The following is a 27,575-nucleotide window of genomic DNA, read 5'->3' as shown; positions in this document are numbered from 1 at the left end:
AAATACTTCCATTTCTCTGGACTCGCTGAAACTTTAAAGTATGCTAGAAACAACATAGCTTTTACACATTATCGACAACTTAAAATTTGGTACATTTTAAGATTTTCCTATAAGCTTTGAAATGCATTTAAAAATTCTGATAGAAATTACATAAACTCATGGATGAATTTGAGTCACCTGGCTCTCTTAAATGCCCTGTGGTTTCATCTACCTCAGCCTGGTAACTAGAGCACTCCGAGGCAGATTCTAAGGAGATGCCAGGATTACCTCAGGTCCAGGTCACTGTAAGCTGTATGGATTTTCCCATCTTCCTCCATAGGGAGAGGAACTGGAAAAGTTGGCTGTAAAAAAAACCAAAGAGTAAATCTACCAGGGTTCTCTGCAGGTACCAATGGGCTCTCTGCCTGGAGTCACTCTGAGGTAACACAGGGCGGTTGATGTCAGTGCTGTCAGGGTGGGTTTTGCAGCTTCCTCCCTGCCTGAAGATTTTGTAGGCAGGCCCATATCCATCTCTCCTTTCAGAGCTTCGGCAGCTTGTGTCAGCTCCATTAAGTTGAGACCTTAGATCATTCAGGTTCACCAAATCTTATTAAAGGCTGATTAGCTGTCTCAATGTCTTCTGAGACTTAGTAATCCTCCACACATTCTGTTACGACTTGCAAGTCTCCTGCTGCCCAATGAAGACTTCTTAGCCCTCGTGAAATCTCCTTGAGTCTGGGCAAGTCTATATAGGTGCTGCTTCCTCAGCCCTGCCATTAGGTGGGCAACCAGGAAGGAAAGGCAAGTGGGGCCCACTGCTGGACAAGGCTCATCAAGCTATTCTGGGTGAGATAAGACTGGCTGTACCAAGGAAATACCCTATTCTAAGGGTATGAGGTGTTTACGTCTCCAAAATTTAACTTGAGTTCAACTAAATGCAATGAATTGTATACTTAAAATAAGTGGATTTTATGGTATGCAAATTATACCTAATGGAATTTACCAGTTTTAAAGGTTTTGTGACTCTAGGAGTAGAGCTGGGCTTCCACACTGCTGAGTTTGGGACCCAACCCTGTCCTTCAGTCTTCCCTACTTCCATTTCTGGGAGATGACAGAGCAAGCAAGAAAAAGAGAGTGAGGGAGAGGAGAGATCTGGAAAAATGTTCACTGAAAGATTTGACTTTCACGTGATTTTTATTTTCTTCTTCATGCTTCTTTATATTTTCTGATTTGGGGTAAATTAGTTGTTTTTGTTTGTTTGTTTGTTTGTTTAAGAAAAGCAATAAAGCTATTTTCTTTTGGGAAAAGAAAACAAGAGATGCCAAGATCTTTGTTTAAGAAGAGTTATGCCAAGAGACTGCTTCTGATTAAATTATAGACTAAGCTTTTGGTTTAATGGGCAAATTATTTTTCTTGAAAATATCTCCTTTCTGAGAATACTTTAACCCTAATCTTAATCCTAAGAAGTAAATAGTTAAGCCATTCTGAGATGAAGACAGATATCCTAAAAATATGGCATCGATTTACAGGAAAATAGCCCACAGTCACCTATACATGGTTATTTGAAGGCAAGTTTCTGAAAATTGAATGATGTTGTCACTTTAATTTTCATTATAAAACTGGAGATACATATATCAGGGAAAAAACCCTTAAGATATAATAAAATCACTCAAGAATGCAGCAAGCCTTTTAAATTTATATATTTAAAAGAAAAATACTTTTTATGGAATTCTAATGTTCAAGATAACTTTAAAATATACATAAATATTTAATATCTGGGGTTTTGTATTTTGCACAATAATTTTAAAGACTATAGGAAAAAATAATATTAAATTACTAAAGCAGATCACAAACCAATCAAATGAACAAGCTAAAAAATCCCTCCATTTTGCTAAAACTCACTGCTGAAGTTTCTACCGAAAAATCAAATGCCGCTCTTTGGTCTCCTTCCATGTGGTGCTTTGTGGAAGTTCTTGGTTTGTAAAAAAAAAATAAATGAGTAAAGTCAGCAGATACTGACTGCAAGATTCCTACGTGTTCAGTTTCGAAATGAAAAGATATGATTCCATTAGTCTAAGAGTTTGCTTTCTCATATGTCAGAAGTGAACAAATTAATCTGGCCTGCATGGAACAAAGTTAAGAACAAAAGTGGCATCAATTAAAATTTAGCCATAAATAAAAACACAATTAAATAACAAGCGAAAACTTTGACCTGTATACTTGAAACTAATTTTTTTAAAAAATAATAAATAACAAGTGAGAACCTTTGAAAAACACTTCTGAAAGAGCTTGAAAGTCTATAAAATTAGTGTTTGGAGAACATTTGCTGAATCCATTTCCTAATTTGTCAGTGTTGTGTAATAATGACTACCTAGTTTTGGCTTAGTTCACAATCATCATTCTTCTATAGGGTATTTATTCTCCATGAGCTTGTAGGAATCCAAATATGTCTTTCCAAACAATCAACAAACTTACACACCGAAACCTCATAGGATATTTGAAATGGATACTTTAATGTATCGGCAGGTGAATGAAGTTTAGGACTCCGCCTTAGTTTCATTCTTATCCTATAAACTTTCTTTGTGGGAGAATAAAATCCAAAACATATGTATTCCTCAGCCACTTAAATGTGCAGTTCTTGCAATGGTTACACTTGCCAAATCACAAGCAAACAGGATGATCCTGAGTTAGTTGGGACTTGACAGAACATTGAGAAGCAAAAAGGAAGTATCCCACCTGGTCCCCCTAGAAGTAGATTGGGTTGGGGTTGGGGAGTCTCTTGTTTTTAAGAATCAAGCCCCTCTAGTTTACCACATTTCATAGCTGATAAACATCCAGTTGCCTGAAAACGACTACTAAAGCATAAACCAGAAAAAATGAATGAATAAAACAGAACAAAATATCCCTGCATTATTCTTGGCCATTAAGATTGGCTTTAGAGAAAATGAGAAGAGATAATGTAAAGGTTTAAGAACACGAAGAAGTTGTAAGAGATAGAGGGGAAAATTATATTTTGTAAAGGAAAGCAGATGGTGATTGATAAAAGAAGTAATTGTTGACTTAAATTACCACAGAGCCTTATTAAGGAATGAAGAAGAATATTCTAGCTGTTCTAAGTTGTTAAACACTAGAGAAATTTGTCATGCTTTCGTCTTGAATGTTTTACTCCCTGGAAATTCCCTTTGATGACTATGCTATCCACTCTGGTAATTTATCCTGCCTGATAAAAGCTGACCCAAAGCAGTTCAAATACATGCCCTTAAATTTTAGAATATAAATTGAGGGATTTAGATTTTTCTGATATAAAGATTTCTCTATATAATTTGTTAGCAGTTTCTGCAATTTAATATCAATTGATTCAAAAAGAAAGTGCTTACTATATACACTGTACTAAGCTTGGCATTTGAGAATACAGTGTAATATATTTTAAATCCTTGGTCAAAACCTTGTGGGGTAGAAGATCATGCCCAAGCAAATTCATCACATTTGGGTAGATGACAAACTACCTTAGCTATGAAAACTGGCCAAGAAAGCAGCTTCTTAAAAAGAATCAGTCCATACTCGAAGACTAGAGCAAGGGCAGGAAATAGGCCAGATTCATCCATGATCTGGTGTGGCCAGCTCTGTGGAGTTTAGTCAAGACCAAGCAGTGGAAAATCCATGAGACTTTCAATACTGAGGATCTGTCTGCTGCGGCAGAGCCGTGGGAAGAAGCTACATAAAAGAGGATCCACCCCAGAGTAGAAGACGAAGTGCCTAGTCAAAGGAGGGGGCTTAAGATGGATACAGTCAAGGCAGTCTCCAGACACTGGGCCAGGCTTTCTACTGGGAAGAAAGGGACCCTAGACTGAAACCTAGTGCTGCAAAATGGGAAGAGAAGAGAGAGACTGCTCAGTGGGTCAGAAATGCTACCCTCTGGTGGGTACTAGAATCCCCAGAGCTAGGCCCTTCATGTGGGACTTGAGTCTGATTGTAATGAAGATCAGAGGGTACACAGGAGTTTACTGGCTGGAACCAACCCATTGACTTCTAGGCACAGGAAACATGAGCACCCCAGTTACTGGACTCAGAGGAAGAACCATAAGGATGAATCTTCTCTTTTGTCCTTGCCATCACCTTGCTCAGAGTATTAGGAGGAGGCTGATACCAACATTTCAATGCAATAGAAAGTCCGTTGCTCTACCATAATATTTCTAAAGGAGGAATAGCCAAGTCTGCCTGGAGGAGACAAGAAAAGCTTTACAAAAGGCAAAAGTTAAAGGTAAAATGGAGAAGGGAGCATGATGTTCCATTCGAGGGAATAGCCTGTGTGAAAGCCTAAGTCATAGAAGGGCATGATGTGTTGAGGGACAGGAAGAGCAGAGCATAGCTCTCATGGAGGGAGCATGGAAAGAGATGTCGCGACCAGACGGTAAACAGGTTTGGTTATGCTGCACTAAGAAACTCAGAGCCTGGGGATGAAAGGGAGCCAATAAAGGTTTGTAAGCAAAGAAATGACAAGTATAAATCTGTGTTCTCTGGTGCCAATGAAGATGATGGCTCAGAAAAAGCAAGGATAAGATTTAGGAGGCAACTAGAGTCTATGTTAGGAATGATGGCAGTCCCAGTTAATATACTGATGTAAGGCTGTAGAAGAAAGAATAAATGGAGTAAAAAAAAACAAAAACAAAAACAGCATTTGGAAGCTGAGGGATTTCCTTCATAATATTATTTGATGATTTCATCTTGGGAAAAGCTAAGTTAAAAGTCAAACTGAAAATGTAATGTTTTAAAATGTTCGGCTTTAAATAATTGAGGTAGTATAACTTGGTTTTTGTCATCAAGACCTGGATACAAAATACTAAATTTGGTTTTTCTAAGCAAAATAAAATGGTTCAGTCAATAATATTTAGCCTTCTCTCCCCAACCTCCTCTCACCCATACCCACATTGTTCTCGAAAGGATCTTAGAAGTAAACAACCCAGTGAAAGATAAGACCTTCTGACTAACATCTTGGGGAGTAGAAACAGTGAGAATCAGGCGCTGTTTTTAACAGAAGAAAACAAAGAAGGAAGCGCTTCGTGCACTGAGCCTTTATGTCTTCTCGTTGAGTGATGCTCTGAGACCCAAGCTGAGCTCTGCAACTTCTCTCTGAAAGGACATGATGGTGTCCCAGTGCCAGCAAGCCAAGGCCCAAGGGAAGCCACTGATACTTCGCTGATCACCAGTCGTGTCTGTGCTGAGAGAAAAAACGCAGGAACTTTAAGGAAAGCAGTTGAAGAAATAGCTAAGGCCCCTTCCCTCTTTGCCACACCCTATCAATGGTTTAGGGAAGACAGGCCCAGATATTTTGATTCTATGTCTCAGGAGAATGAAAGGGAGAGAGAAAAATTAAGTATAGCTGATGTTCCTGACTTGAACAAATGAGTGGAAATGAAGAAGATGGACAGGTTTGAAAACTGTGAACATTGTACGTCTGAGGTACTGGTGAGTCACCCGGATAGAGATGTCAGTGGGCAGTTGGAAACATGGAATCAAAACTCAGGAAGTAGGTGGGGTTAGAGGAAGAGAATGAAGAATGGTTTAAGCCATTCAACCAACTGAATGAGTTTGTCTGAGGAATGCATGGAAAGAGGAAGGAGACGCTCAGGTGTCAAGGCCCAGGGGAAACACCAACATTTAAGGGAAAGGTAGGAGAATATTTTCTGCTTCACCTTTTTGGTATATGAAAATATAAACAACATTATTTTCTTATCACTTACATATATATTCAAATCCAACTAAATGATGGAACAATAAAGGCTATCACCCCAATCTAGGAAGTACTTCATACTATCATTTCCAGAACTTGTATATAAGAGCATGCACTACTAGAGTATCTGGGTTATAGAAACAACAGAGGGAAGTTTTTCAAGGCTGAGTGAATTCTGAAAGACTGACTTTTTCCACCCCGAGGATGGCACGTGTTATGGGCTGGGGTTACGGGCAAGGACCACAGAGTCCATGGCCCAGCTGTGATCTAGCCTCCTGAATTTTTAATTTCTTTATTTTTGTTCAGAATGAGCCTTGTCTTCTTCTTGACAGATGCCAATATAAATCAGTAAAACAAGTTAATTTTATCTTAATGTTGAATGTGTAGAGGATAAGTTTGCTACTCAAGTTCTAGGAGCCAAAATATTCCATGGGCTGTCTCGCTCTTTCTCTATAAGTTTCATCAGACGCAGATTCCTTTCTGCATGACACCAGAATCTTGGTTTCTGAAGGGAAAGCTAGATGCTCAAGCAAAAATTTCTTCAAGTTAGTGAATCATGAAAAGTCTGAGTTTATCAACTACTCTTTTCCAGATTGAGAGTTTACTTTATAAAGTATTATTATTGCAAATAGTTAAGTAAAATGTATTTGAATATGCCCATATTTTTTATCCAAGTGAACTTAGAGCATCTCCCTCAAATAAACAATTCGTTCCTTGAGAAAGCATTGTGTCTCCATTGCTTTTGTGAGCACAGTGTAAGCTTTGGTTTTTTTGTGTGTCTTCTTCCTTAATTTCACACTGTTGGAGCAGCTACAAGTAACCTAAGAACTTAATCATAAATTTGGTAGGAATGTTGCAGCTTGTTGCTGTAGCCCTGATGTCAGCTCCTTGTAGTCATCGCTTTCAGAAGTATGGCACATAAATGAACGTTTGCTGTAAAATCGAGCTCTCTTTCCCTCTGTCTAGAGAGAGGGAGAGAGAGAGAGAGAGAGAGAGAGAGAGAGAGAGAGAGAGAGAGAACGAGAGAGAAAATCAAAACCTAGGGCAAGTAACTTTACAAATCACCTTTTTGGCAGGTTTTGGAATACCTCTCATTTTTTTCTCCTACCCTTAGGTGCCTCGGGGAAAACATTTCCTACTTAAATTGACTCTCGCTTTCAGGTGTGCCTTTACATGCCCTGTCTGCTGCCTGCACCTCTAAACAGCCTCTCAAATCTCGGTAAGTTTCACCTTCCATCTCACTGGCAAGTTGGCATATTTTGGATTAAGTGAAAGTATCAGCAAGCTCAGAATTTGTTAAGTACATGGGGAACCAGCATAGAATATAATATATCAGAGCATAGAGCATAATTATTACTTTTACAGAATGATCAATAATCAGATAACATTACCCACAAACATGTATACATAATACAGTATCCAATGGGAAAAGTGAAAGCTGAGCACATAGTGGGATGTAGCCAATGATTTGACCTTTTCTGTTCCTTGAGGGAAGCTTCAAGTGAGGTAGTGCCGAACTGCACAATTTTAAATTATGTACTTGGAGAATGCTTATTTTACCGTGGTGATACAACTTGCGAAAATTTAGAAAAAGTGCAAATTCTATAGAGCTATCCATATCGTCAAAATATTTCTGTTGATATCCTAGGTGTGTGTAAATACTAAGTTTTAAGAAAGCATGATGTCTGTTCTAATTCAAAGAAAAGTAACTTTTATGGCTTCGAGTTCTGCATTCTTCACTGTGAGGCAATTTAGGCAACACAGCTGAAATGTCTAATGATTCCTGGTATAATATGGAAAAAAATGTGTTACCCAAATAAGGGAGAGTTAAACATAAGATTTCTATGAAAATTGACATTTTCAGATGTATAAAATAACTCATTGGAAGTGTGCCAGAAAAAGAGTTAAGAATTAATATAAATATATTTATTATAATTGTCCCCTGTGTTAGATATTTCTGTTCAACTTGCAGAAGACAGGAACAGCAGCCAAAACAGGAGTAGAATACACACCTTTTCTGCAGAGAGTCTGTTTATCAAAAGCTTTTGCACCCATGAGTCTAGGAGCTAGGCAGTTTGACATTATATGCCCCTTCTTCATGTCTTCATCTGTTTCATTCAAATTATTTTGACAAAAAAGAGCAAACTCTCTGATAATGTGTTGGCCTGAGCACAGCCTTCAAATGACGGCCAATGAGGTAATATTAGATAACAGTTAGTAAATTAAAGTCAATTAGCAATGCCAGAAAGTTAGTTATCATCAGTTTTGTATATTTTACTGTTCGCTGCAACACATCATGCATTTTAAGACCTATTTATTGCAACACTTAATATATTTTAAGACCAGCTTCATCTAGCAATATTCATTAAACAATGACCAAAATGTACCCAGGCCCTTTATAAATAAATGTATATGCTTTTCATTCAAAGAATGGGATATTATATTTATTCATTCCAATTACTTTTGCATATATCACTTAAACTCACCAATGAATTTAGCAAGAAATAATTTTCACATAGCTCCTGCGAGGCCTTGCAAATGTCATCTCTGGTAAATCAACCAGAAAAGGGGCACCAATTAAATGGACAGCTTGAAACAGGATAGATGAGATCATCACAATGCCTGAAATTGTGCTGCATGCGCAACTGTCAGTTTTATAATGCCTAGGTAGTTGATTTTAGATAACAGAACTTCTAAAAGTTGCCAGACTTACTATAACACTCATCTAGTTTGGGGTGTAGATCACCTGAATCGTGAAACAAAACAAGAGAGTAAGGCTAGAGCTGGGCAACTTATGAAAAAGGGTGGGGTGACAAGGCCCTGGCTAAGGGTACTGAAGCCATCTGCAGGGTTTCTCACACTCAGCACTAGTGACATTTTGAGCTGGATAATTCTTAGTTAGGGGCTGGGAGCTGTCCTGTGCATTATAGGATATTTATTTAGCGGTATTCCTGGCCTCTACTCACTAAGTTGTCAGTACCGTTCCCCCATCTCTATTGTGACAGCCAGAAATATCTGCAGACATTGCCAAATATACTCTGTGGAGCAAACCAACCCCTTGAGGATAACTGCACAGCACTTTTTCTGAGAATCAGAAAAGCCAATATGGGCCTAAGCATTTGCAGCATGATGATAGGGATCAGCTGTAATTCATCTTCACTGAGAAAGAAGGAAATTATATTTCAGGAGGTAGAATTGAGGGGAGGAGTAAGGAATTAATTTGTAACAGGAAGTCAAGAGTTCACTTGCAATATGACATAGAGGAGTAAGAAAATTAGGGATGATTTAAGTCCCTTTACCATTTTATTGGGTCATTTCAGAGAGAATAGCAGCCTGAATTAACCAGAATTAACTCATCTCTTCATTCACTATGCCTCAGGAATTTCAGACATAGCTAGATTAAAGAATTTTAAAGCCCAATGTTGGTATTCCTTTGGGGCCACTTTCATTACTAGAGTGGAGGAAAGAAGCCAAGGACTCCATCCCTTTTCACCCATCTTCCCACTGGGCCCTAAAGAATCCCATTCTGTGAGTGCTTTGGGCCATAGGCTGGTGCTTCTGACCGAAAAACTATAAATCCTTCACTGAGCTATGATATAAAAAAAAAAAAAAAAAAATAGGACTATTGGTAAGTGATTAATCTATAGTCTTCTTTACCTCCCAAGTGTTTCCTATTACAATATTTAAATTTTCAAATTTCTAGACAGCCCCAGTTTCACACTGGGGCTCCGGGAAGTAATATATATATATATATATATATATATATATATATATATATATATATATATATATATATATATATATATATATCAGAAAGTTGGGAAACAGAAATCACAGAATAAGGTTGTGGGACAAGAGGCAGGAAAAAGGTTAGCACCAGAGAACACCCAAGATTGGCAATTGATACAGGGACCTTAAAACCAAGGCTAAATCAGGCCCTGCAGTGAAGGGCACCTCCAGGGCACAGCCTAGGACTCCAAGTGAAGATAGGTGAGGTGAGGTTAGTGTAACAGCCAGTAAATAAAAACCAAGCTAGAATGCTATGCATGCAATTAGTGTTAAGGTTAGACACTGGTATATTTTAACACAAGAAATGCAAACTACAATGAATTCAAGTCGACAAATGTTTTTGATACCTTTCTAAGTACTTCTAGGGACAAAAAGATGAATGTTTGCCTTTAAGTGCTTATAATCTATTAGGAAGTTTTAGACAAGGTCATAAAATTCTTTTAAAGCAGAATGTTTCTACTCCTATATATTTATCCAAGAGAAATGAAAATATATAGCCATACAAAAACTTGTAGATAAATATTCATAGCAGCATTATTCCTAATAGCCAAAAAGTAGATAAAACCAAATGCCTACAAACTGATGAATTGGATAAACTGTATGTGGTATATCCATATGATGGAATATTATTCAGCAATAAAAAGGAATGAAGATCTGATACATGCTACAACAAGGATGAACCTTGAAAATGTGCTAAAGAAGCCAGTCACAAAGGACTACATGTTGTATAATTTTTATTTATATGAAGTTTCCAGAATAGGCAAATCCATCAAGAGAGAAAGTAGATTGGTAGTTGCCAGGGGCTGCAGGAAGAGGCAGATGGGGGCTAACTGCCAAAGGATATGGAATTTTTTGCTTGAGTGATAAAATGTTCTAGAGTTAGACAATGGTGATGGTTGCACAGCTTTCTGAATATATTAAAAGACACATTAAAGGTGACTTTATATATATATGATTGTCTCAGTAAAGCTGTCAACAAAAAATAAAAGGATGAAAAATAGAATATACTTTATGCCTTAAAAGAGGTAGTAAGTGCTGTGGAGATGAGAATACCCCCACCTCAGAGACATGAGCAGTTTCATAAGAGAGACCTCATCTATGAAAGAAAGAAAACTCTCCTTTTTTGTTTTCTCCCTAGAAGCTTATGAACAATATAAAACCTTCTATTCTGATGAGGAAATTATTTTTGAATATTGGGGGGCTAGAAAAGAAGCCCATTTCTGAGCAAGCTCTAAGAAGAACATGCATACTCAGACAGGAGCAGATCTATCCACTTGCCCGGCAATGTCTAACTGGGGGAGCAGCCAAGCCACACAGTCAGCTAAGAAAGCTCCTGCCACTGAGTAGATTCTCATGAAGTGTTAGCTGCTGTCCCAGAAGCAGCAGCAGCTCTGATTTTCATAGTATGGACTTCTGAGCTACTTAGGACAGATTTATTAAACTTGAGCATATAGCAGATTCACCTGGAGGGCTTGTAAAAGCACAGAGTGCTAGGCCCCATCCCTAGAGTTTCTGAATTAGTAGGTCCTGGGCTAGGGCTTGATAATTGGCATTTCTAACAAGTTTCCAGGTGACACTGATGCTGTTTATCCAGCAGGGTGACCAACATCTGGGTTTGCCCAGTATTCAGGGAGATTCCCAGGACCCGGGGACTTTCAAGGCTAAAACCAGAAAAGTCCCAGACAAACCAGCATGAATCGGTCACCCAACTAAATTCATGAATCACACTTTGAGGACCACTGTTTATTGAGATAAGATAAAATTTAGATTTGAAGGGTGAGAGGAGGAGGAATCCAGAATGACTCTTGAATTTCTGACCTAATAACGTCAGTCTATGGTAATGCCAGTAGGTCCCAAACCTTGCTATATCTTGGAACCAACTGGAATTTTTAAACCATACTGATGCCCGGACTCCATCTCCCGATATTCTGATTTAATTGGTAAGAAATGTTACTTGGGTGGCAGGATTCTTAAAGCTCCCCAGGTGATTCTAATGTGCAGTAAAGTTTGGGAACCACATGCCTTTCTTTTATAATTGAACCCATTAGGATAACAGGTATGTGGGGCAAATTAATGAGTTTTAGGTGTTCAGGAGCCATTGGTATTTCTCAACCTGGATTGCATATTAGAATCCTGTGGGGAGCATCTTTTTTTAATTAATTAATTTATTATTTTTTTAAAATTAAGTTTATTGGGATAACATTGGTTAATACAATTATATAATTTTCAGGTGTACATTATCATTTGACATCTGTGTATTCTGTTGTGTGTTTACCACCCAAAGTCCAGTTTCCTTTAGTTACCATATATTTGACCCCCTTAACCCACTTCCCCCCAAACCGTATATTTGACCCTCTTTACCCCGTCCACCTCCCCTTCCTCCACCACCCCACTAGTAACCACTAGTCTATAGTCCTCTAGTAACCACTAACCTATAGTCCACGTCCATGAGTCTCTGTTCGTTTGTCCTGTTTATTTGTTGCTTTTAGGTTTATAGCCCACATATAAGTGATATCATGTGGTTTTCAACTTTTTCTGTCTGGCTTATTTAGCTTAGCATGATTATCTGAGGTTCATCCATGTTGTCGCAAATAGCAGTATTTCATCTCTTCTTATGGCTGAGTAATATTTCATTGTATGTATGTACCATAGCTTCTTTATCCAATCATCTATTGTAGGACATTTCGGTTGCTTCCTTGTCTTGGCCACTATGAATAATGTTGCTATGAACATCGGTGTGCAAATATCTTTTTGGAAATGGGTTTTCAAGTCTTTGGGGTAAATACCCAGTAGAAGGATTGCTGGATCACAGCAATTGGTAGATCAATTCTTAGTTTTTTGAGGAAACTCCATGCTGTTTTCCATAGTAAAATTGGTGGGCTGTACCAATTTGCAGTCCCACCAGCAGAATATAAGGGTTCCTTTTTCTGAGGAGCATCTTAAAGACATTGACACATGGGTCCCACCCCTAAAGATTCTGATCGAATTGGTCTGGGTTAGGCCTGAGCATTGATAGTTTAAAAGTCTCTCCAGGTACAAATCATAAAATATTATCCAACTTTAAAAAGAAAGGAATGAAGCCTGTAGGCAGGAGTTCTGAATCCAGGACAACATCAGAACTGGGGATTTCATGTCATCAAAAAAGTGTAGCTGGATAATTGATCGAAACCACATGCTTTGACCAAGGAAAGGGCAACAAGATTGCCACCTAGAAAAAGTGCTCAGGGTCAGGTGGCCCACACAGGATGGACCTTCCTAAGGCTCCATTCTGGATTCTCCTATAGGTCTTTGCAAGGTTTTCTATGAGGCTATTAGTCCAAAACTGCAGACTTTTATAACAGAGGCAGATCATTTTCAGTTAGAAATGCTTCAGGAGGGGATGCTTCTCAGTCATTTTCTTATGATATTTGACATCCAAATAACCCCCAAGCTGTGCAAGTAGCTTAGATCACAGACTGGGAAATTTGCCTAAAATGAAGCCTTTCAAAACACTCTTTAAAAGATTTTATAAGGAAGCTGGCATCTGAGTTTCGGAGAGTGGCATGCAAGGCAAAGGAACTGGCATGAGAAGAGAGTTCAGCAAGCAGGAACAGGAAGTGATGTTCTCGTGCGTGAGTGCAGGAAAGTGAGATTAGAGGGATAAGGATGTGGGATTAGCAGGATAAACAAAGAATTCTTTAGAAAAAGCCTTGAAGGCCAGAGTGTCAAAAATAATTCTCACTGGCAAATATGTGACAAATATTTTTTACACTACTCAAATAAATACATTAAAATGATGAGGTATGATTTCTTTGCTTTTTAAATTGACAAAGCTTTAAAAATCCATAATGCTCACTGTTAGTAATGGCTCAGGTCATAGGCTCTTGGTGAGTATAAATAGGGACAAACTGTCTGAATGACGGTTTGATGGTAACATCAAAAGCTTTACACACACATGCTCTTTAATTCATTATTTCCACTCCATTTGATATATCCTGGGGAATAATTAAAAGGCATATTAAAGGTGTCAATTAAAGATATGAACAAAGATTTAGCAAAAATATTTATAACAGAATATTAGAAATAAAGTACACATCATCAGGACATTTGTTAAATAAATTCTGGTTCCTGCATTCATAGGAATATTATCCAGTAATTTTAAACACTGATGCAGAAGAGCCTTTTACTTTTTCTCCTCCCAGCCCACGGAGATGCATGTATACTCCCATGTATGTCAGGGCTCCCACAACAGTGATTTGGGGGGCCCTCTATCTAGAGGGGCATAGTGAAATCTAAAACAAGGACACATGTTTTGTTTGTGGAAGCCCCCAGTTGATCCTGATGTCCCTCACTAGATTGAAAATCACTCCTGTAAAAATGTATTTGTTGGTACAGAAAGATGTCTGGGATATATTGATTGGAAGAAGTATATAATGTATCATTTTTGGAAAATATTTACATGCAATGAAAAAAGTATGGAAGAACCACTTTTCTCTAGGTGGTGGTACTATGAATAATAATTCCTTTATTTTGTCCATTTGATTTTTCTATTTTTTCAATAATGAGTTTACACTAATTGTATAATTTAAGTATTTTTTCTAAATAACAAGATGGGCAAAAATAGGTTGAAATTAAAATATGCAAAGAAAATTACATTTGTTTCTTATTATTTCCTACAAATGATCATATTCTGTAGTTTCAAAATAGACAACAAATATTTGTAAAAATTATATACACTCTTATTTTTAAAGGAATTGGGCTCTATCAGTATTTTGTGTCCCTAAAGAGTAAGAACCATCAGACAAAATTTCAAATCATTAAAAATTGATGTCGATTATTATCTTTCAGTGTCTAATTTTAATCTCTTTTTTTTAACCTAGCAGAATTCGATTTAATCATTTTCTGACAAAAGAATGCAATTTCAACTGACCTTTTTTCTGCACCTTGGTGAGTATGTTGAAATTCATTTTCTGCTTTGTATTGAATTGTTTTAAAATATTTAGTAGAAATAGTTTTAAAACATATTCACCTCTTTTTCCTATGCTATTTTATATTTGCATGGCTCTTCTGTTGTTTGTGTCAAGCAACTAAAAAATTCACTCGAATATGTTCAGTATCCATGCATAGTTGTTTCTATCATTCTTTAATGGAATATTATCATCAGCAGATAAGTAGAATAAGATACTTAAAAAAGTAAAGTACTGTTAGATTCTTAATTTACAAATATAATGCATTTTAAAAATAGCTCTGCTTTGAATGTCGTGCTTGTCCCAGAGATGAAGTTTCATGAAGGATTTACAGGCAAAATTCCTTCTTCTAACTAAGCAGCAGCTCTGAGCTACAAGGCCAAATTCTCCGTGCCTCTGCTGTGTTTAACAAGCTGAGAATAATTTACATTAGTCATAGAGAAGATGTTTCCAACAATTACTCTCTTTGATCCTGATTATAACAGACCTGCTTTTGGTTACTAAGTACTAACTAAATTGCTTAGAATCTTCTCCTCAAAGATTCATACTGAATTTCTTTGCGACAGCAAACTTTAAGAATCTCATCTTTTAATTTTGCAATTTTTAAACCCTGAGGTAGTTTCTTAGTTAGATTAGCTGGTAATGAAGGAAAGAACAGCTCTAGATGGGAAATGCTCTCTGTTGAAAATTCTCTGCCTCAGAGAGGTGAGTCACAAGCCAGTGGGAGTGAAGACTCATTATGCTGCACTCCCCAGGACAATCTAGATTTGGCCTCAGATAGTCAGAGAAGAGTTGTTTAATCTACATCTGCCTTGGACGTTCTCTTTGGGACTACACCAACATTCAAAATCAGAAGCAACCACTGATTTTGCTGTACCTCCTCCCCAGCCTCTATAGAGGATAATTTATACCTTGCCAAAGTTCTAAACCACCCCACAGTTGCTCAGAAAGTCCCTCTCAATCAGGAGTCCCCTCTCTCTGGAAGAAAGATCTTCAAAACTAAATTAGCTTGGGCAGAAAAGATCCTGGACTTCTAAACCTAAGGTACTCTGATCTAGCTCAAATCTCTGGGGTTGCCTATGGTTGAATTACCTACCAGTTTAACTCTACGTCATCAACTTGGGCATTTACTGGTTTGTAGTTTGACCATAGGCATTTATATAAATACTGGAACATATTTAAATACTTTGTCTTGCATTCTGACTAAGGAAAATAAGGGGAAAGAATCATAAAATGCGCGTCAGCCCCAGGTTTTGGGAACTGGATGCAAAGTGCGAACTTTATCTAATGTACATTCTTTATACATTTTCTTACTCATAATAAATGTGTGTGAGTACATAAATGCATGGGTGTATTTACAGCCCCTAAAAATTTGAAGTACACTTTAAAGTATATAAAAATATCTCATGTGTTTCAGAAAATTATAACTATACAAAATTACTGAGAGATTATATAATAATGGTTATTTCTACAAAGCAATCCTTCACTTTACAGAAAATTTGCTGTGCATTTTCATTAAATGACCAGATCTCTTATAGTCATTATTAATAAGATCCTATTTTCAAACTGTATGTCACTTTTAAGAAATATGTTGATTTTTTAAAGACATAAACACCTTTATTCTCTGAATCAGTTCCAACCTATTGCTAATATAATGATCTGGCAACTGAATTATTAACCCAGGAAGGAAATTGCTGAGTGTGTTTATTTTCAGGCATGAGGCTTTAACTACTTACATTTCTAGCCACTTTTTGCCAAATATTTTAGACCTGAAATTTATTTAGAATATTACGTAAATAATAATAGTTCACTTTCCCTAAGTCCCAGAATAATTTTATTTCTGAAAAGTACACACCTGATCAAAACAAGTTTGGCCAAGTCAGTTTATAAAAACAGGTTAAATCTCTAAGGCAACAATTCCAATAAAATAAGTCAGGATGGAACTTGTCTAAAAAATAAATCCCTGGAAGGGAAGTCTAGTTAATCCACATGTAAAATTAGCAGAGATTTTATACCTGACCTCGTTTCAAAAAGCCTCTGTCAGTTGGAATCCAAACTTCTGATTAGTTATTTGTCTAGGAAATAAAAGGAATCTGTATTTGGGCTGTTGGGTGAATAAAAGGAAAAATCCATTTTAACCAATCTAGGATCATTTATTATACAATGAAATAAAAAATTTATGATGGAGCTAAATTTCTTCACATATCTATTTCAAACAAAAGGAAGGAAATGTGCCTTTGTCTTAGAATAAGAATCTTTGCAATGAGGTTGAAGATAGAAAATTCCCCGTTCAAACTGACATTTGTAATCCGTGGGACAGGAGACATTATGTATCATATTCTTAGCTGTAGAACTGTGATCTATGTATGATTACTGCCTGAAAATAATCATAAAATAACCAGAGGGAAAGAATACTTGAAGGGATAGGGGCAAAATGGCATAAATGATAGAAGTTTTGTTCACCTCCTCTTGTGACCAAATCAAAGTAGAGACAGAAACATGGAGCAAACAGCAAGCAGAGTCACCTGGGGTCTAGGTGAACAGAAGCCCTATGACTAGGGAGAGAAATAAGAAATCATCTTGCAATGGTAGGAGGTGGGACGGAGCAAGGACACAAGGCTGCCCAGTTCCCAGTGGCTGAGTGGAACAGAGTCTACTGAAGCTGCTGCCAACAGCTCCAGACATTCCTCTTAAAGGGACCATGTCCAAGACCAGAATTTTGCGGTGACAGACTCACTGGGTCTGAGCACCAGCCCTGCGTTGGCTGCTTGGGGGAACCAAGGACTTACAGGGGGATACTAAGTTGTTGGAGTGAGAGCCAGAGGCGAGGCCCTCTCCCAGGCAGAAGTGCTGGTGGTATCCAGCTGGTGCTGCTTCCCCACACTCTCAGTGTGGGGAAGCAGCACCGCCATAGCTGAGACTTCTTCAAACTGAGTAACAGAGGTCGCTTCGCTCAGAGGATTCTCTGAGACTCCGCCTCCCCCAACTCACAGCCCCACCCAAGCCACATCCAGGTGTGTTCTCTGCCAGTCCAATGCTTCTTGCCAAGCAGCTCCAAGACTCACATTGGTGTCAGCTGACCTCGGTTTCTGGCATGGCCTCTTGAGGCAACTATAAGCACAGCATCTGTGGATCGCTTAGTGAATCTTAACTGGTGGCCCCAGAGGGGACCAGGCTGGGGCTAATCTTGGCCTGTAGCTGAACCCCTCTCAGAACTCCTACTATAAGGTGCCAATGGACACGTACTATAAGAAGCCACACTAATAAGACTGGGAGACTTAGGAGCTTTGCTTACTACATAGAAACAGACACAGAAAGGCAGCCAAATGGGAAGACAAAGAAGAAGAAACCATATGAGAGAACGAAACAGAGATCCCGGAATAATGGAGTCAAGCAATCTAACAGAAGCTGAGTTCAAAATACTGGTTATAGAGATGCTCAATGAACTTAGGGGAAGTGTAGATGAACTCAGTGAGAACTTTAACAAAGAGATAAAAACATAAAAATGGAAATGGAAATTATAAAAAGGAACCATTCAGAAATGAAGAACGTATTATCTGAGATGAAGAGTATATTAGAAGGGATCAACAGAATAGATAAGGAAAATATCGAACCACCAATATAAAGGATAGGGAAGCCAAGGACACCCAAACAGAACAGCAAGAAAAAGAAGCCAAGACTATAATAATAATTTAAGGAGCCTATAGGACACAATTAAATGTAAAAATATCCATATCATAGGGGTAACTGAAGGAAAACAAGAAGTCAAAGATCTATTTGAAGAAATAATGATAGAAAACTTTTCTCACCTGGTGAAGGAATAGACATACAACCCCAGAAAGCTCAGAGAGTCCTAAAAAAGATGAACTCAAAGAGGCCCACACCAAGACACATCATAATTAAAATGTCAAAGTTTAACTACAAAGAGAGAATCTTAAAAGTAGCAAGAGAAAAGCAATTAGTTACCTACAAGGGAGCACCCATAAGACTGGCAACCGATTTCTCAAAGGAAACTATGCAGGACAGAAGAGCTTGGCACAAAATATTCAAAGTGATGAAAACCCAGGATCTACAACCAAGAATTCTTCATCCAGCAAAGCTATCATTTAAAGTCGAAGGACAAATAAATATTTTCCCAGACAAAAAAAAAAGCTAAGAAATTCATCATCACCTATACTGATTACAGGAAATGTTGGAGGGACTTCTTTAAGGAGAAAAACATACAAAAACACATATCAAAAACATGAATAAGGAATGGTAATAACTACATTCCTATCAAATGGAAAAGAATTAAGTGCTCCAACCAAAAGATAGAGTGACTGAATGGATATGAAAACAAAACCCCTACATATGCTGCCTAAAGAGACTCACTTCAGATTAAAAGATGCACACAGACTAAAAGGAGGAGGATGGAAAAAGATATTGCCTTGACGGATCTAGAGGGTACTATGCTGAATGAAGTAAGTCAGATAAAGACAAATATCACATTATTTCACATATATGTGGAATCTAAAGAACGAAATAAACAACAGCAGCAACAAAAACAGAAACAAACCCATAGATACAGAGAATATTTTGAGGGCTACTAGAGAGGAGGGAGGTTGGGGAGATGGTGAAAAAGGACAAATGGATAATTACAAAATAGTCATGGAGATATAAAGTGCAGCATAAGGAAAATAATCAACAACGTTGTAATAAATATGTAAGGGGGAAGAGGGGACTAGATTTAGTGGGTTGACCACTTTGTGAATTATATAGATCTCTAATCACTATGCTGTACAAATGAAATTAATGTATTACTGTATGCCAACTGTAATTGAGAGAAAAATTCATTGAATTGTACAATGTAAATATTAGCAACTAATTATCTATTATATTTCAGTAAAGCTGTAAAAAAAGAATAGTTTATTTGGGAAAGGAATACATAAGAGAAAAAAACAGTATTTTTCAAAAGCCTACATTTTGGAGGACAAGTTGAAGGAAAGAAATACATTAGATGTAAAACGAGTTTATAAAAAATTCTTCATATTTTTACAATTGAGAAAACTGAGGAGAAACCAAGCTTAGTTCATAGTGCAGTAATTATTTTTCATTTTAGGCCGATCCTCTCACACCTTTCTGTTGAAATCGGGTCTTGGCATAAATTTTCATGTCTCAAGAGAAAAGAGTGTAAGAGCAGTTGGAACAGGTCAAGTTTGTATTATTTTAGAGTATGGGGTTTACTTGATTGACCATCCAGAAGCTGATGTGATTTGAAGGGAGAGAGGATTTGTGTTTTGTTTTTCTTTTCTTTTCTTTTTCTTTTTTTTTTTTTTTGAGATAATTACAGTTGTAAGAAACAATACAGAGATAATGCAGTTGTAAGAAACAATACAGAGATATTCTATATACCTTTCACCCAATTTCCCCCCAGTGGTAACACCTTCCATAACTATAGTACAATACCACAACCAGAAAATTGACATTAATGTAGTCGATCGACTTTATTCAGATGTCACTAGTTTTACATGCACTTATTTGTGTGTGTGTGTGTGTGTGTGTGTGTGTTAATTCTATGCAATTTTATTCACATAACCATCACCACAATTAACATACAGAACGGTTCTATCACCTTGAGGATCCTTAGTACTACCCCTTTGTATCTATCCCCACCTACTTCTCTCCCTGCCTCCCTAACCCCTACAATCTGTTCTCCATCTCTATAATTTTGTCATTCAAGAAATGGAATTACGCAGTTTATAACCTTTGAGGTTGGCCTTTTTCACTCAGTATAATCCCTATGAGATTCATCCACATTGTTTCATGTTTAAACGATTAATTCCTTTTTTTTTTGCTAAGTACTATTCCATGGTGTGGATTCACTACACTTTGTTTAACCACTTACCCTGAAGGACATCTGTGTTGTTTCCAGTTTTTGGCTATTATAAATAAAGATACTATGAACATTTATATACAGATTTTTGTGTGAAGGTAAATTTAATTTCTCCAGAATAAATATTTAAGAGTGCAATTGCTGGATTATATGATAAGCACATGCTTAGTTTTATAAGAAACTACCATACTTTTCTCCCAGAGTAGCTGTACCATTTTACATTCCCACTTTCCATTCGCTGCCTCACAGCACACTCAGGCTCAATTGTGAATGCAGCCAATGTGCGAATTCTGCCTCCACTGACATAGGCAGTTTTCCTGACAAACAGACAAAAGTAGAGGCGAATTAAAGATCATTGACTGCCCGCATATACCATTGACCTGACATAAGATTTGTAATGTGGACATGACATTCCATTAGAAGTCAGTAAGTAGTCTGTCAGTTGCTGGATTATATGACAAGCACATGCTTAGTTTTATAAGAAACTACCATACTTTTCCCCCAGAGTAGCTGTACCATTTTACATTCCCACAAGTAATTGTTTCTCCACATCCTCTCCAGCAACTAGTGTTACTGCTATTTTTTAAATTTTAGTCATTCTGATAATTATGTAGTGCTATCTTATTGTGGTTTTGATTTGCACTTTCCTAATGGTTAATGATGTTGAACATCTTTTCAGGTGCTTATTTGCCATCTGTATATCTTCTCAGTGAAATGTGTATTCATGCCACTTCCCAATTTCTCATTGGATTGGTTTTTTAATGTTGACTTTTAAGAGCACTTTATGTATTTTAGATCAAGTGCTTTGTCAGATATGTGATTTACAATTACATTTTCCCAGTCTGTAGCTTGCCTTTTTACAAAGTTTTTAATTTTTTAAAATTTTGATGAGGTCAAATTTACCAATTTTTCTCTTTAGGGATCACACTCTAGTTGTCAATTCTAAAAATTTTTTGCCTAGCCCTAAGTCTCAACGATTCTCTCTTATGTGTTATAGGAGATTTATAGTTTTATATTTTAGATTTAAAGCCATTATCCATTTTTTGTTAATGTTTGTGTGAGGTTTGGGGTACAGCTCATTATTTTGCCTATGGATTTCCAATTGCTCTATCACTATTTGCTAAAAAGGCTATCCTTCCTCCATTAAATTGCCTTTGCACCTCAAAAATTAGTTGAGCATATTTGTGTGTATCTATTTCTGGATCCTTTATTCTGTTCCATTGGTATATCTCTCTATCAATATTACATTCTCTTGTTTGCTGTAACCACAGAGTAAGCCTTAATATCAAGCAGTGACTTTCAAAATTATTTTAGCTATTCTAGGTCCTGTGTCTTTCAATCTGCTTTATTTCTGCAAAATTATCATGTCTATAATTTGAAATGCAATCAAGAAAAAACTAGTGCCTAGATTTTCGCCTTGAGAATCAAACAGAAGTCTAACCTTTAAGCCAAATTTAAAAAGTTACAATACTGTCCTGTTCGAATATACCTTAAAAGAAGAAATATAACTATTTCTATAAATAGCTATCAATAAAATATTATAATGGACTCACATTAACTTTATATGTGTATTAATCTTAGACCTGAGCACTAGTGAGATTCTACTTTGTTTTACTCAATCTTCCCAACAGTAAACAAATCTATTAATATGTCATGGGTTATAAAATATAACTTTAACATAAAAGAGCAAACCCTGTAGGCAAACCCTGCAGGCAAGAAATAATATAGATTACCCTACCCACCCCACATTCACATATAGAGGTTTAACAGTTATCTTAACTCAGAATTTAACATTTTAAAACAAACAGAACTTTAAAAACATTTTTTAAACTGAGATTAAGAATATTATCTCAGAGGCCACACATTAAAAGTAGAGAATTGAGTTGATAATTGAGATAAGGTTTCCCTTGCAATTATGTTATCTCTCTTGTGACCAAAGCCCTTTAGGACAGATCTGTTGGAGAGCAGGTGTCAAGGGATAAGTGTGCTACACAGACGGGAACTCAGTCTCTCACTTTATCCCAAAGGGTCATGATTTGTTCCATGGTGCATATGAGTCCAACAATCCAGGTTATAAAGGAGTCGATTGAATATACATGTTTTAGGAGAAAATTATTCCTCAAGAATTTCTTAAATTCTCCAGTTGATTTTGTACAGATTGGAACAACCAGTAGAAGAGTAGAATTCTCCTTCTTCATAAATGTGCATTAGTCTTTGTGCCAGCACAGAGAGGCTGCCTCAGATCAGGTTTCCTAGAAGCAGAGCCTGAGACAGGGATTTGTATGCACATGATATATGGAAGGAGTACTCTGAGGAGCAAGAGTAGAGAAGTGAAGATGGAATATGGTCCTAGCTGGAGTCAGTCTTCAGCCTCCTCCCAGGAGAAGTTCTGATCATAAATTGCACCGTGGAGTTGATCCCAGCCTGAGACAATCGAGCCAGCCTTCAAACTGTATATTCCTCAGGCATTGGCTGCAGGCTGGCCCAGATGGGGACATGAATGCAGATGGTATAACCTCCCAGGCTGAAAGATTACCATCAGCCTGAGGGCACCAGTAGCATTCACAACCAGGGTCATAACGATCAACAGAACTGGTATTAACAATAAATGGGCTGTTAACTTTCTGACTTAACCTGTTACTTCTTTAAGCTTTCTGCTACCCTTAGACTGCCTTCTACGTAGCTATTTCTGTTGTGTTCAAGGGTTGGTCAGTTATACAAAAGCTGAGGATGAATGCAACAGGGGCGCCTGTCATCCTACCACCGGCAACCTCCTGGTGGGCCGCAGCACACAGCTCATGGCTTCTTCTACCTGCGGGCTAAACGGAGCCCAGAAATACTGCATCCTCGGCTACCTTGAGGTGGGTTGGTTCTTTGTTTACTTGTTTGGACATTATTTAATCAATGACATAGACTTTTCCAGGTACATCTGGGGCTGTCCAGACAACAGTTAAGGAGGTAACACTCCTTCCTGAACATCTGAGACACAAATGATATGATTCAAAGTCTAGAAAACCTTGACAGATTAGAAAATAGGGAAGATCTGACTCATCTATTTCTTGTTATCTTTAGAATTAGATATAAAAGACTGTTGGATTCAGTCTTTGTAGGAAATTACTATAGAATGTGCTATCCTATTTGGCTGCCTTAGTGACAGCCATAGAGTGAACAGTGGAGATTGCAGACCTCCCAGGAACTCAAGGCCATTATGTGAAGCAGGAGTTCTTATTCTCCTCCCTTAGAGATAGAAGGTTGCGGAACTTGGAATTCTTTGTATGCCAGCTTTGCATTGCCACTTGGAAATCGTCTTGCCTAAAAACCATAAAATCCTGATGTGAACATTATATTACGGCTGTTTTTTTCTTAAAGACCAGTTTTATAAAAGGACCTGTTGCTTTATAGAATTTTTTCTTCCCTGTGCTCTGGAAGTAAAGCAAGCACCCAAGGTCATCAGTGCATCATACCTGTTGAAAAGCCTGAGGAAATCACTTCAATCCTTCAATGAGAGGATGTGCAGAAAGGAAGTTGGACACAAGCCAGTGTTAGTGGCCTGGGCTTTCCATGTATTGTTCATTTAAGGCAACTCCTGGAGGCCTCTGGGAAATGCTTTATATTCTAATTGTTTTTTAGCAAAAGAAGATGATTATGAATAAGTGAAGACAATACCATAGTGCTTAGCGCTGTTCTAAGTTTGGGAAGTACTTGTATAAGAAAACAAATTCTCTACGTATGCAAGGAAATGACACTGTTGAAGTTGTGCTCAACTCTGGGTCAGGTGGGATGGATGGCACTTCAAGTGACTTTACAAAGTCCAGGTCCTGTGGACAAAGAAGTGGTTCTCAACTCTAATATTAAAAACTTTCCAACACTGGCATCACCCATCTTGTTCTTCAAGCACTGGCATTTACTAACTATTGTCATAGCCAACTCATGACATACTCAGACATTAATTAGAAATTGATGTTTCTATATCCTAATTTCAAACCATCAAAAATAGAAGTAAATCAAACTTCAGAGGCCTCTTTTGTCTAGAGAATCACTGAAATCTTAAAAATCTTAGAGCTGGAAAAAAATCCCAAAATATCTTCATAGTATCATAGGTGGAGCTACAAGTGTTCATCTACATAAGCATGGAGAGTGGGGTTTTTTCCCCCATCCGTTATCTAACAAATTGCTACCAAGCAAAGCATTCTCTTCTGAAGCTCAAGTCAATATTGCCCCACAGTTTATCCAAGCTGAGTCTCCCGCTTACTGAATACAACTAAGCATCCTCCATAGACAGCACCAGCAAAGACTGTGCTTCCAAATTGTTTACAGAGAGAATGGCCCACAAACCCTGAAGTTCAACCTTTCCCCCAGTATTATTGGAAATACTTTGAAGTCTTGACATCTTTTGGTAGACTTATAGGGCTTCTTTTAAGATAGGTCTGGGTCAAGCCTCTCCATATGCAGAATTGATCTAGCTTCCATTATTCCTTAATTTCCAAAGGGCATTTTTGTTTTCTTCAAGTATAAGGCTTATGGTGGCCAGCGATTATAAAAGGATTACATGATTCTCTTGAAAGGCTGATTCACTTTGACAGACTCCACCTAAAATAGTCATCAAAATCATCATGTATTCATTCAATAAATTTTATTGAGCATCTACTGTGTGCCAGACACTATTCTAGGTAAAGAGAATACCATAAACAAAACGAAGTCCTTGCCTTTATTCAACTTAAAATCCAATGATGGCAACAGATAATAATCCAACACTATCTAATAGTTTTAAATAGTGATGAGGTCTTAGAAAATATTATCAAGCAGGGTAAGGCCTAGGGAGTGGCAGAAGCCATAATGATGGGAGGTGGTGGTATTTAGAAGTCAAGGAAACTCTCTCTGAGATGACAGTATTTAAATGGAGACCTGAAAGAAAGGAAGGAGCAAGAGATAAGAATATTTAGTGGGGGGCTTGGGGAGACTTGAGAACTCTAAGGCAGGAGAGTTCTTGGTGAGCTCAAGAAAGAGCAAAGAGGGTAGATAGAGCTGAAATCAAAGGAAGACAGGCAAGGGAGTGGCCCTGGTGAGATCAAGTAGCCCTTGTAAGCCATGGTCAGGACACAAACTCAAGCAATGTTCACGGGACCCTGCCAGCACATTTACTATTGTAGGCAATTTTCAGCGCAGAGGATTGTTATAATAAACAACTGCTTCCTAAAAGCTTTGCAAAAATGCTCCTTCAGAGTCCCACATATTAGCCAAGAAGAACTATGCAGGCCATTGGCAGTCTTTTGGAAATTTTGGATTTCCTTGGGAGTTTTAACTAAATACAGCTACGGGCAGACTCATTCAATTAAGCAAAGCCACAGGCCAATGTTGGCTGTTGTAGCCTTTGAAAACCCATCCCAAACAAAACTACTTCCAATTCACTAATAAGACCTTCTAGTCTGTGAGACAAGAAAGTGTGACTCTGTTGTGAGTTTATGAAAATCTTTTACAGAATTCACATGTATGATGTAAATGTTTTGGCACTGGAAGCTTTTCTGCCAAAAACTATGTTTGAGAGAGAAAAGATGATGGTTGCAAATAACCTAGTGGCCCATTGTTTCATTAGTTTCTTGCCAAATATTCTTTTTTTTCCTAAAGGAAGTAATTTCACTCAGAGAGTATGTCCTAATGATTTCTCTATAGTTTAAAATAACTTCCAGATCATCTGCCTACATTATGAGGAAAAAATTATCTCCGCATTTATTTGCATTTTTACCCCAAATATATAAATTTATAAAAGTTCTGTTATATTTTCATTTCATTTGTTATTGTATTTAAGCACCTATTGATGGAAAATTTGATGTCTTGTTATTTCCTCTGCTTTCTATTTTTAGCCAGATTGAAAGACCAATATGGTAAGTACAGCTTGTTTTTAAATTCAGATCAACAATAAGTAATTACAATTCTTTTTTTTCCAGGGGGAAAAAAAATGCTTCATCTGTGACTCCAGATTTCCATATGATCCACACACCCAATCCAACAGCCACACCATTGAGAATGTAATTACAAGTTTTGAACTAGATAGGGAAAAGAAATGGTGGCAATCTGAAAATGGTATGATTAAGTTTCTTTCCAATTTCTTATTTCTTTAAATTTTTAATAAGACACCTTTCAGTATAATTTTAACAATGTCACAGCAAGGAGTTATACGGGAATAGAACACTGTCCACCAACAATGTAGAGTCCTGTATAAGAACAAATTTTCTTTTCATTTTAAGAAAGATTATTTTCCTCTAGAGAAATCAAAGTGTATTTTAAGCACATATTCAGAATGTTTCATTCTTCCCATGTGGGAGAAGAAAATATCTCTGCTTTCTTTTGTTCTTTGTAAAAAATATAAGAAAGTGTACGAGGTGTTAATAAATAAAGCCCAATATGAAACACACTAAGTGGAATTAATAACACTAGAGAAAGAGCGAGTTCACATCATGTGCTTTTTCCTTCTTCAACACATAAAGGAAGAGAGAAAAAGGACATTTCATTTCTTACTGCACGAGGGTTCCCTTTTCTCCACATCCTTGCTAACACTTGTTTGTTGATTTATTGATGATAACCATTCTGACAGTTGTGAGGCGATGATACCACACTGTGGTTTTAATTTGCATTTCTCTTATGATTAGTGATGTTGAGCATATTTTCATGTCTATTGGCCATCCGTATGTCCTCTTTGGAGAAATGCCTATTCAGGTCCTTTGCCCATTTTTAATTGGATTGTTTGTTTGTTTGTTTGTTTGTTTGATATTCAGTTATATGACTCTTTTATAAATTTTGGATATTAATTCTTACCAGATGTATCGTTGGCAAAAATCTTAATTCAGTAGGCTATCTTTTTGTTTTGTTGTTTCCTTTGCTGTGCAAAACTTTTTAGTTTGATGTAGTCCCATTGTTTATTTTTGCTTTTGTTTCCCTTGCCAGAGGAAATATATCAGAACAAATATTACTAAGAACAATGTCAGAGCATTCACTGCCAATGTTTTCTTCTATGAGTTTTATGGTTTCAGGTCTTACATTTAGATCTTTAATCCATTTTGCGTTTATTTTTGTATATGGATATAGAACATATTTTATATATGTTCCATTAATCTGTGTCTGTTTTAATGCCAGTACCTTGCTGTTTTGATTAGTATAGGCTTGTAGTATAGTTTGATATCAGGTAGCATGACACCCCAAATTTTGTTCTTCTTTCTCAAGATTGCTGTGGCTTTTTGGGATCTTTTGTGGTTCAATATAA

The 27,575-nt window shown here is 37.2% G+C and overlaps 1 protein-coding gene across 2 annotated transcripts in view; it reads left to right on the top strand.

The window, feature by feature from the left end:
* Positions 1–5,441: 5,441 nt before the first annotated feature.
* Positions 5,442–27,575, top strand: part of LAMB4 (laminin subunit beta 4) — a 100,335-nt gene continuing 78,201 nt past the window's right edge. The window contains exons 1-5 of one of the 2 annotated variants that reach the window (XM_039849118.1): positions 5,442–5,648; positions 6,825–6,929; positions 14,362–14,425; positions 23,021–23,178; positions 26,263–26,398. In XM_039849118.1, the coding sequence (XP_039705052.1) occupies positions 14,392–14,425; positions 23,021–23,178; positions 26,263–26,398 (328 nt within the window). In that variant the 5' untranslated portion in view covers positions 5,442–5,648; positions 6,825–6,929; positions 14,362–14,391. Of the gene's footprint in view, positions 5,649–6,824; positions 6,930–14,361; positions 14,426–23,020; positions 23,179–26,262; positions 26,399–27,575 lie in introns of those variants that run through there. The other variant, XM_039849119.1, reaches the window with a different exon arrangement.

Source organism: Pteropus medius, unplaced genomic scaffold (assembly GCF_902729225.1).
Source record: "Pteropus medius unplaced genomic scaffold, Ma_sr-lr_union100, whole genome shotgun sequence".
Taxonomy (NCBI): domain Eukaryota; kingdom Metazoa; phylum Chordata; class Mammalia; order Chiroptera; family Pteropodidae; genus Pteropus; species Pteropus medius.
This window is presented reverse-complemented; position numbering and strand designations above follow the sequence as displayed.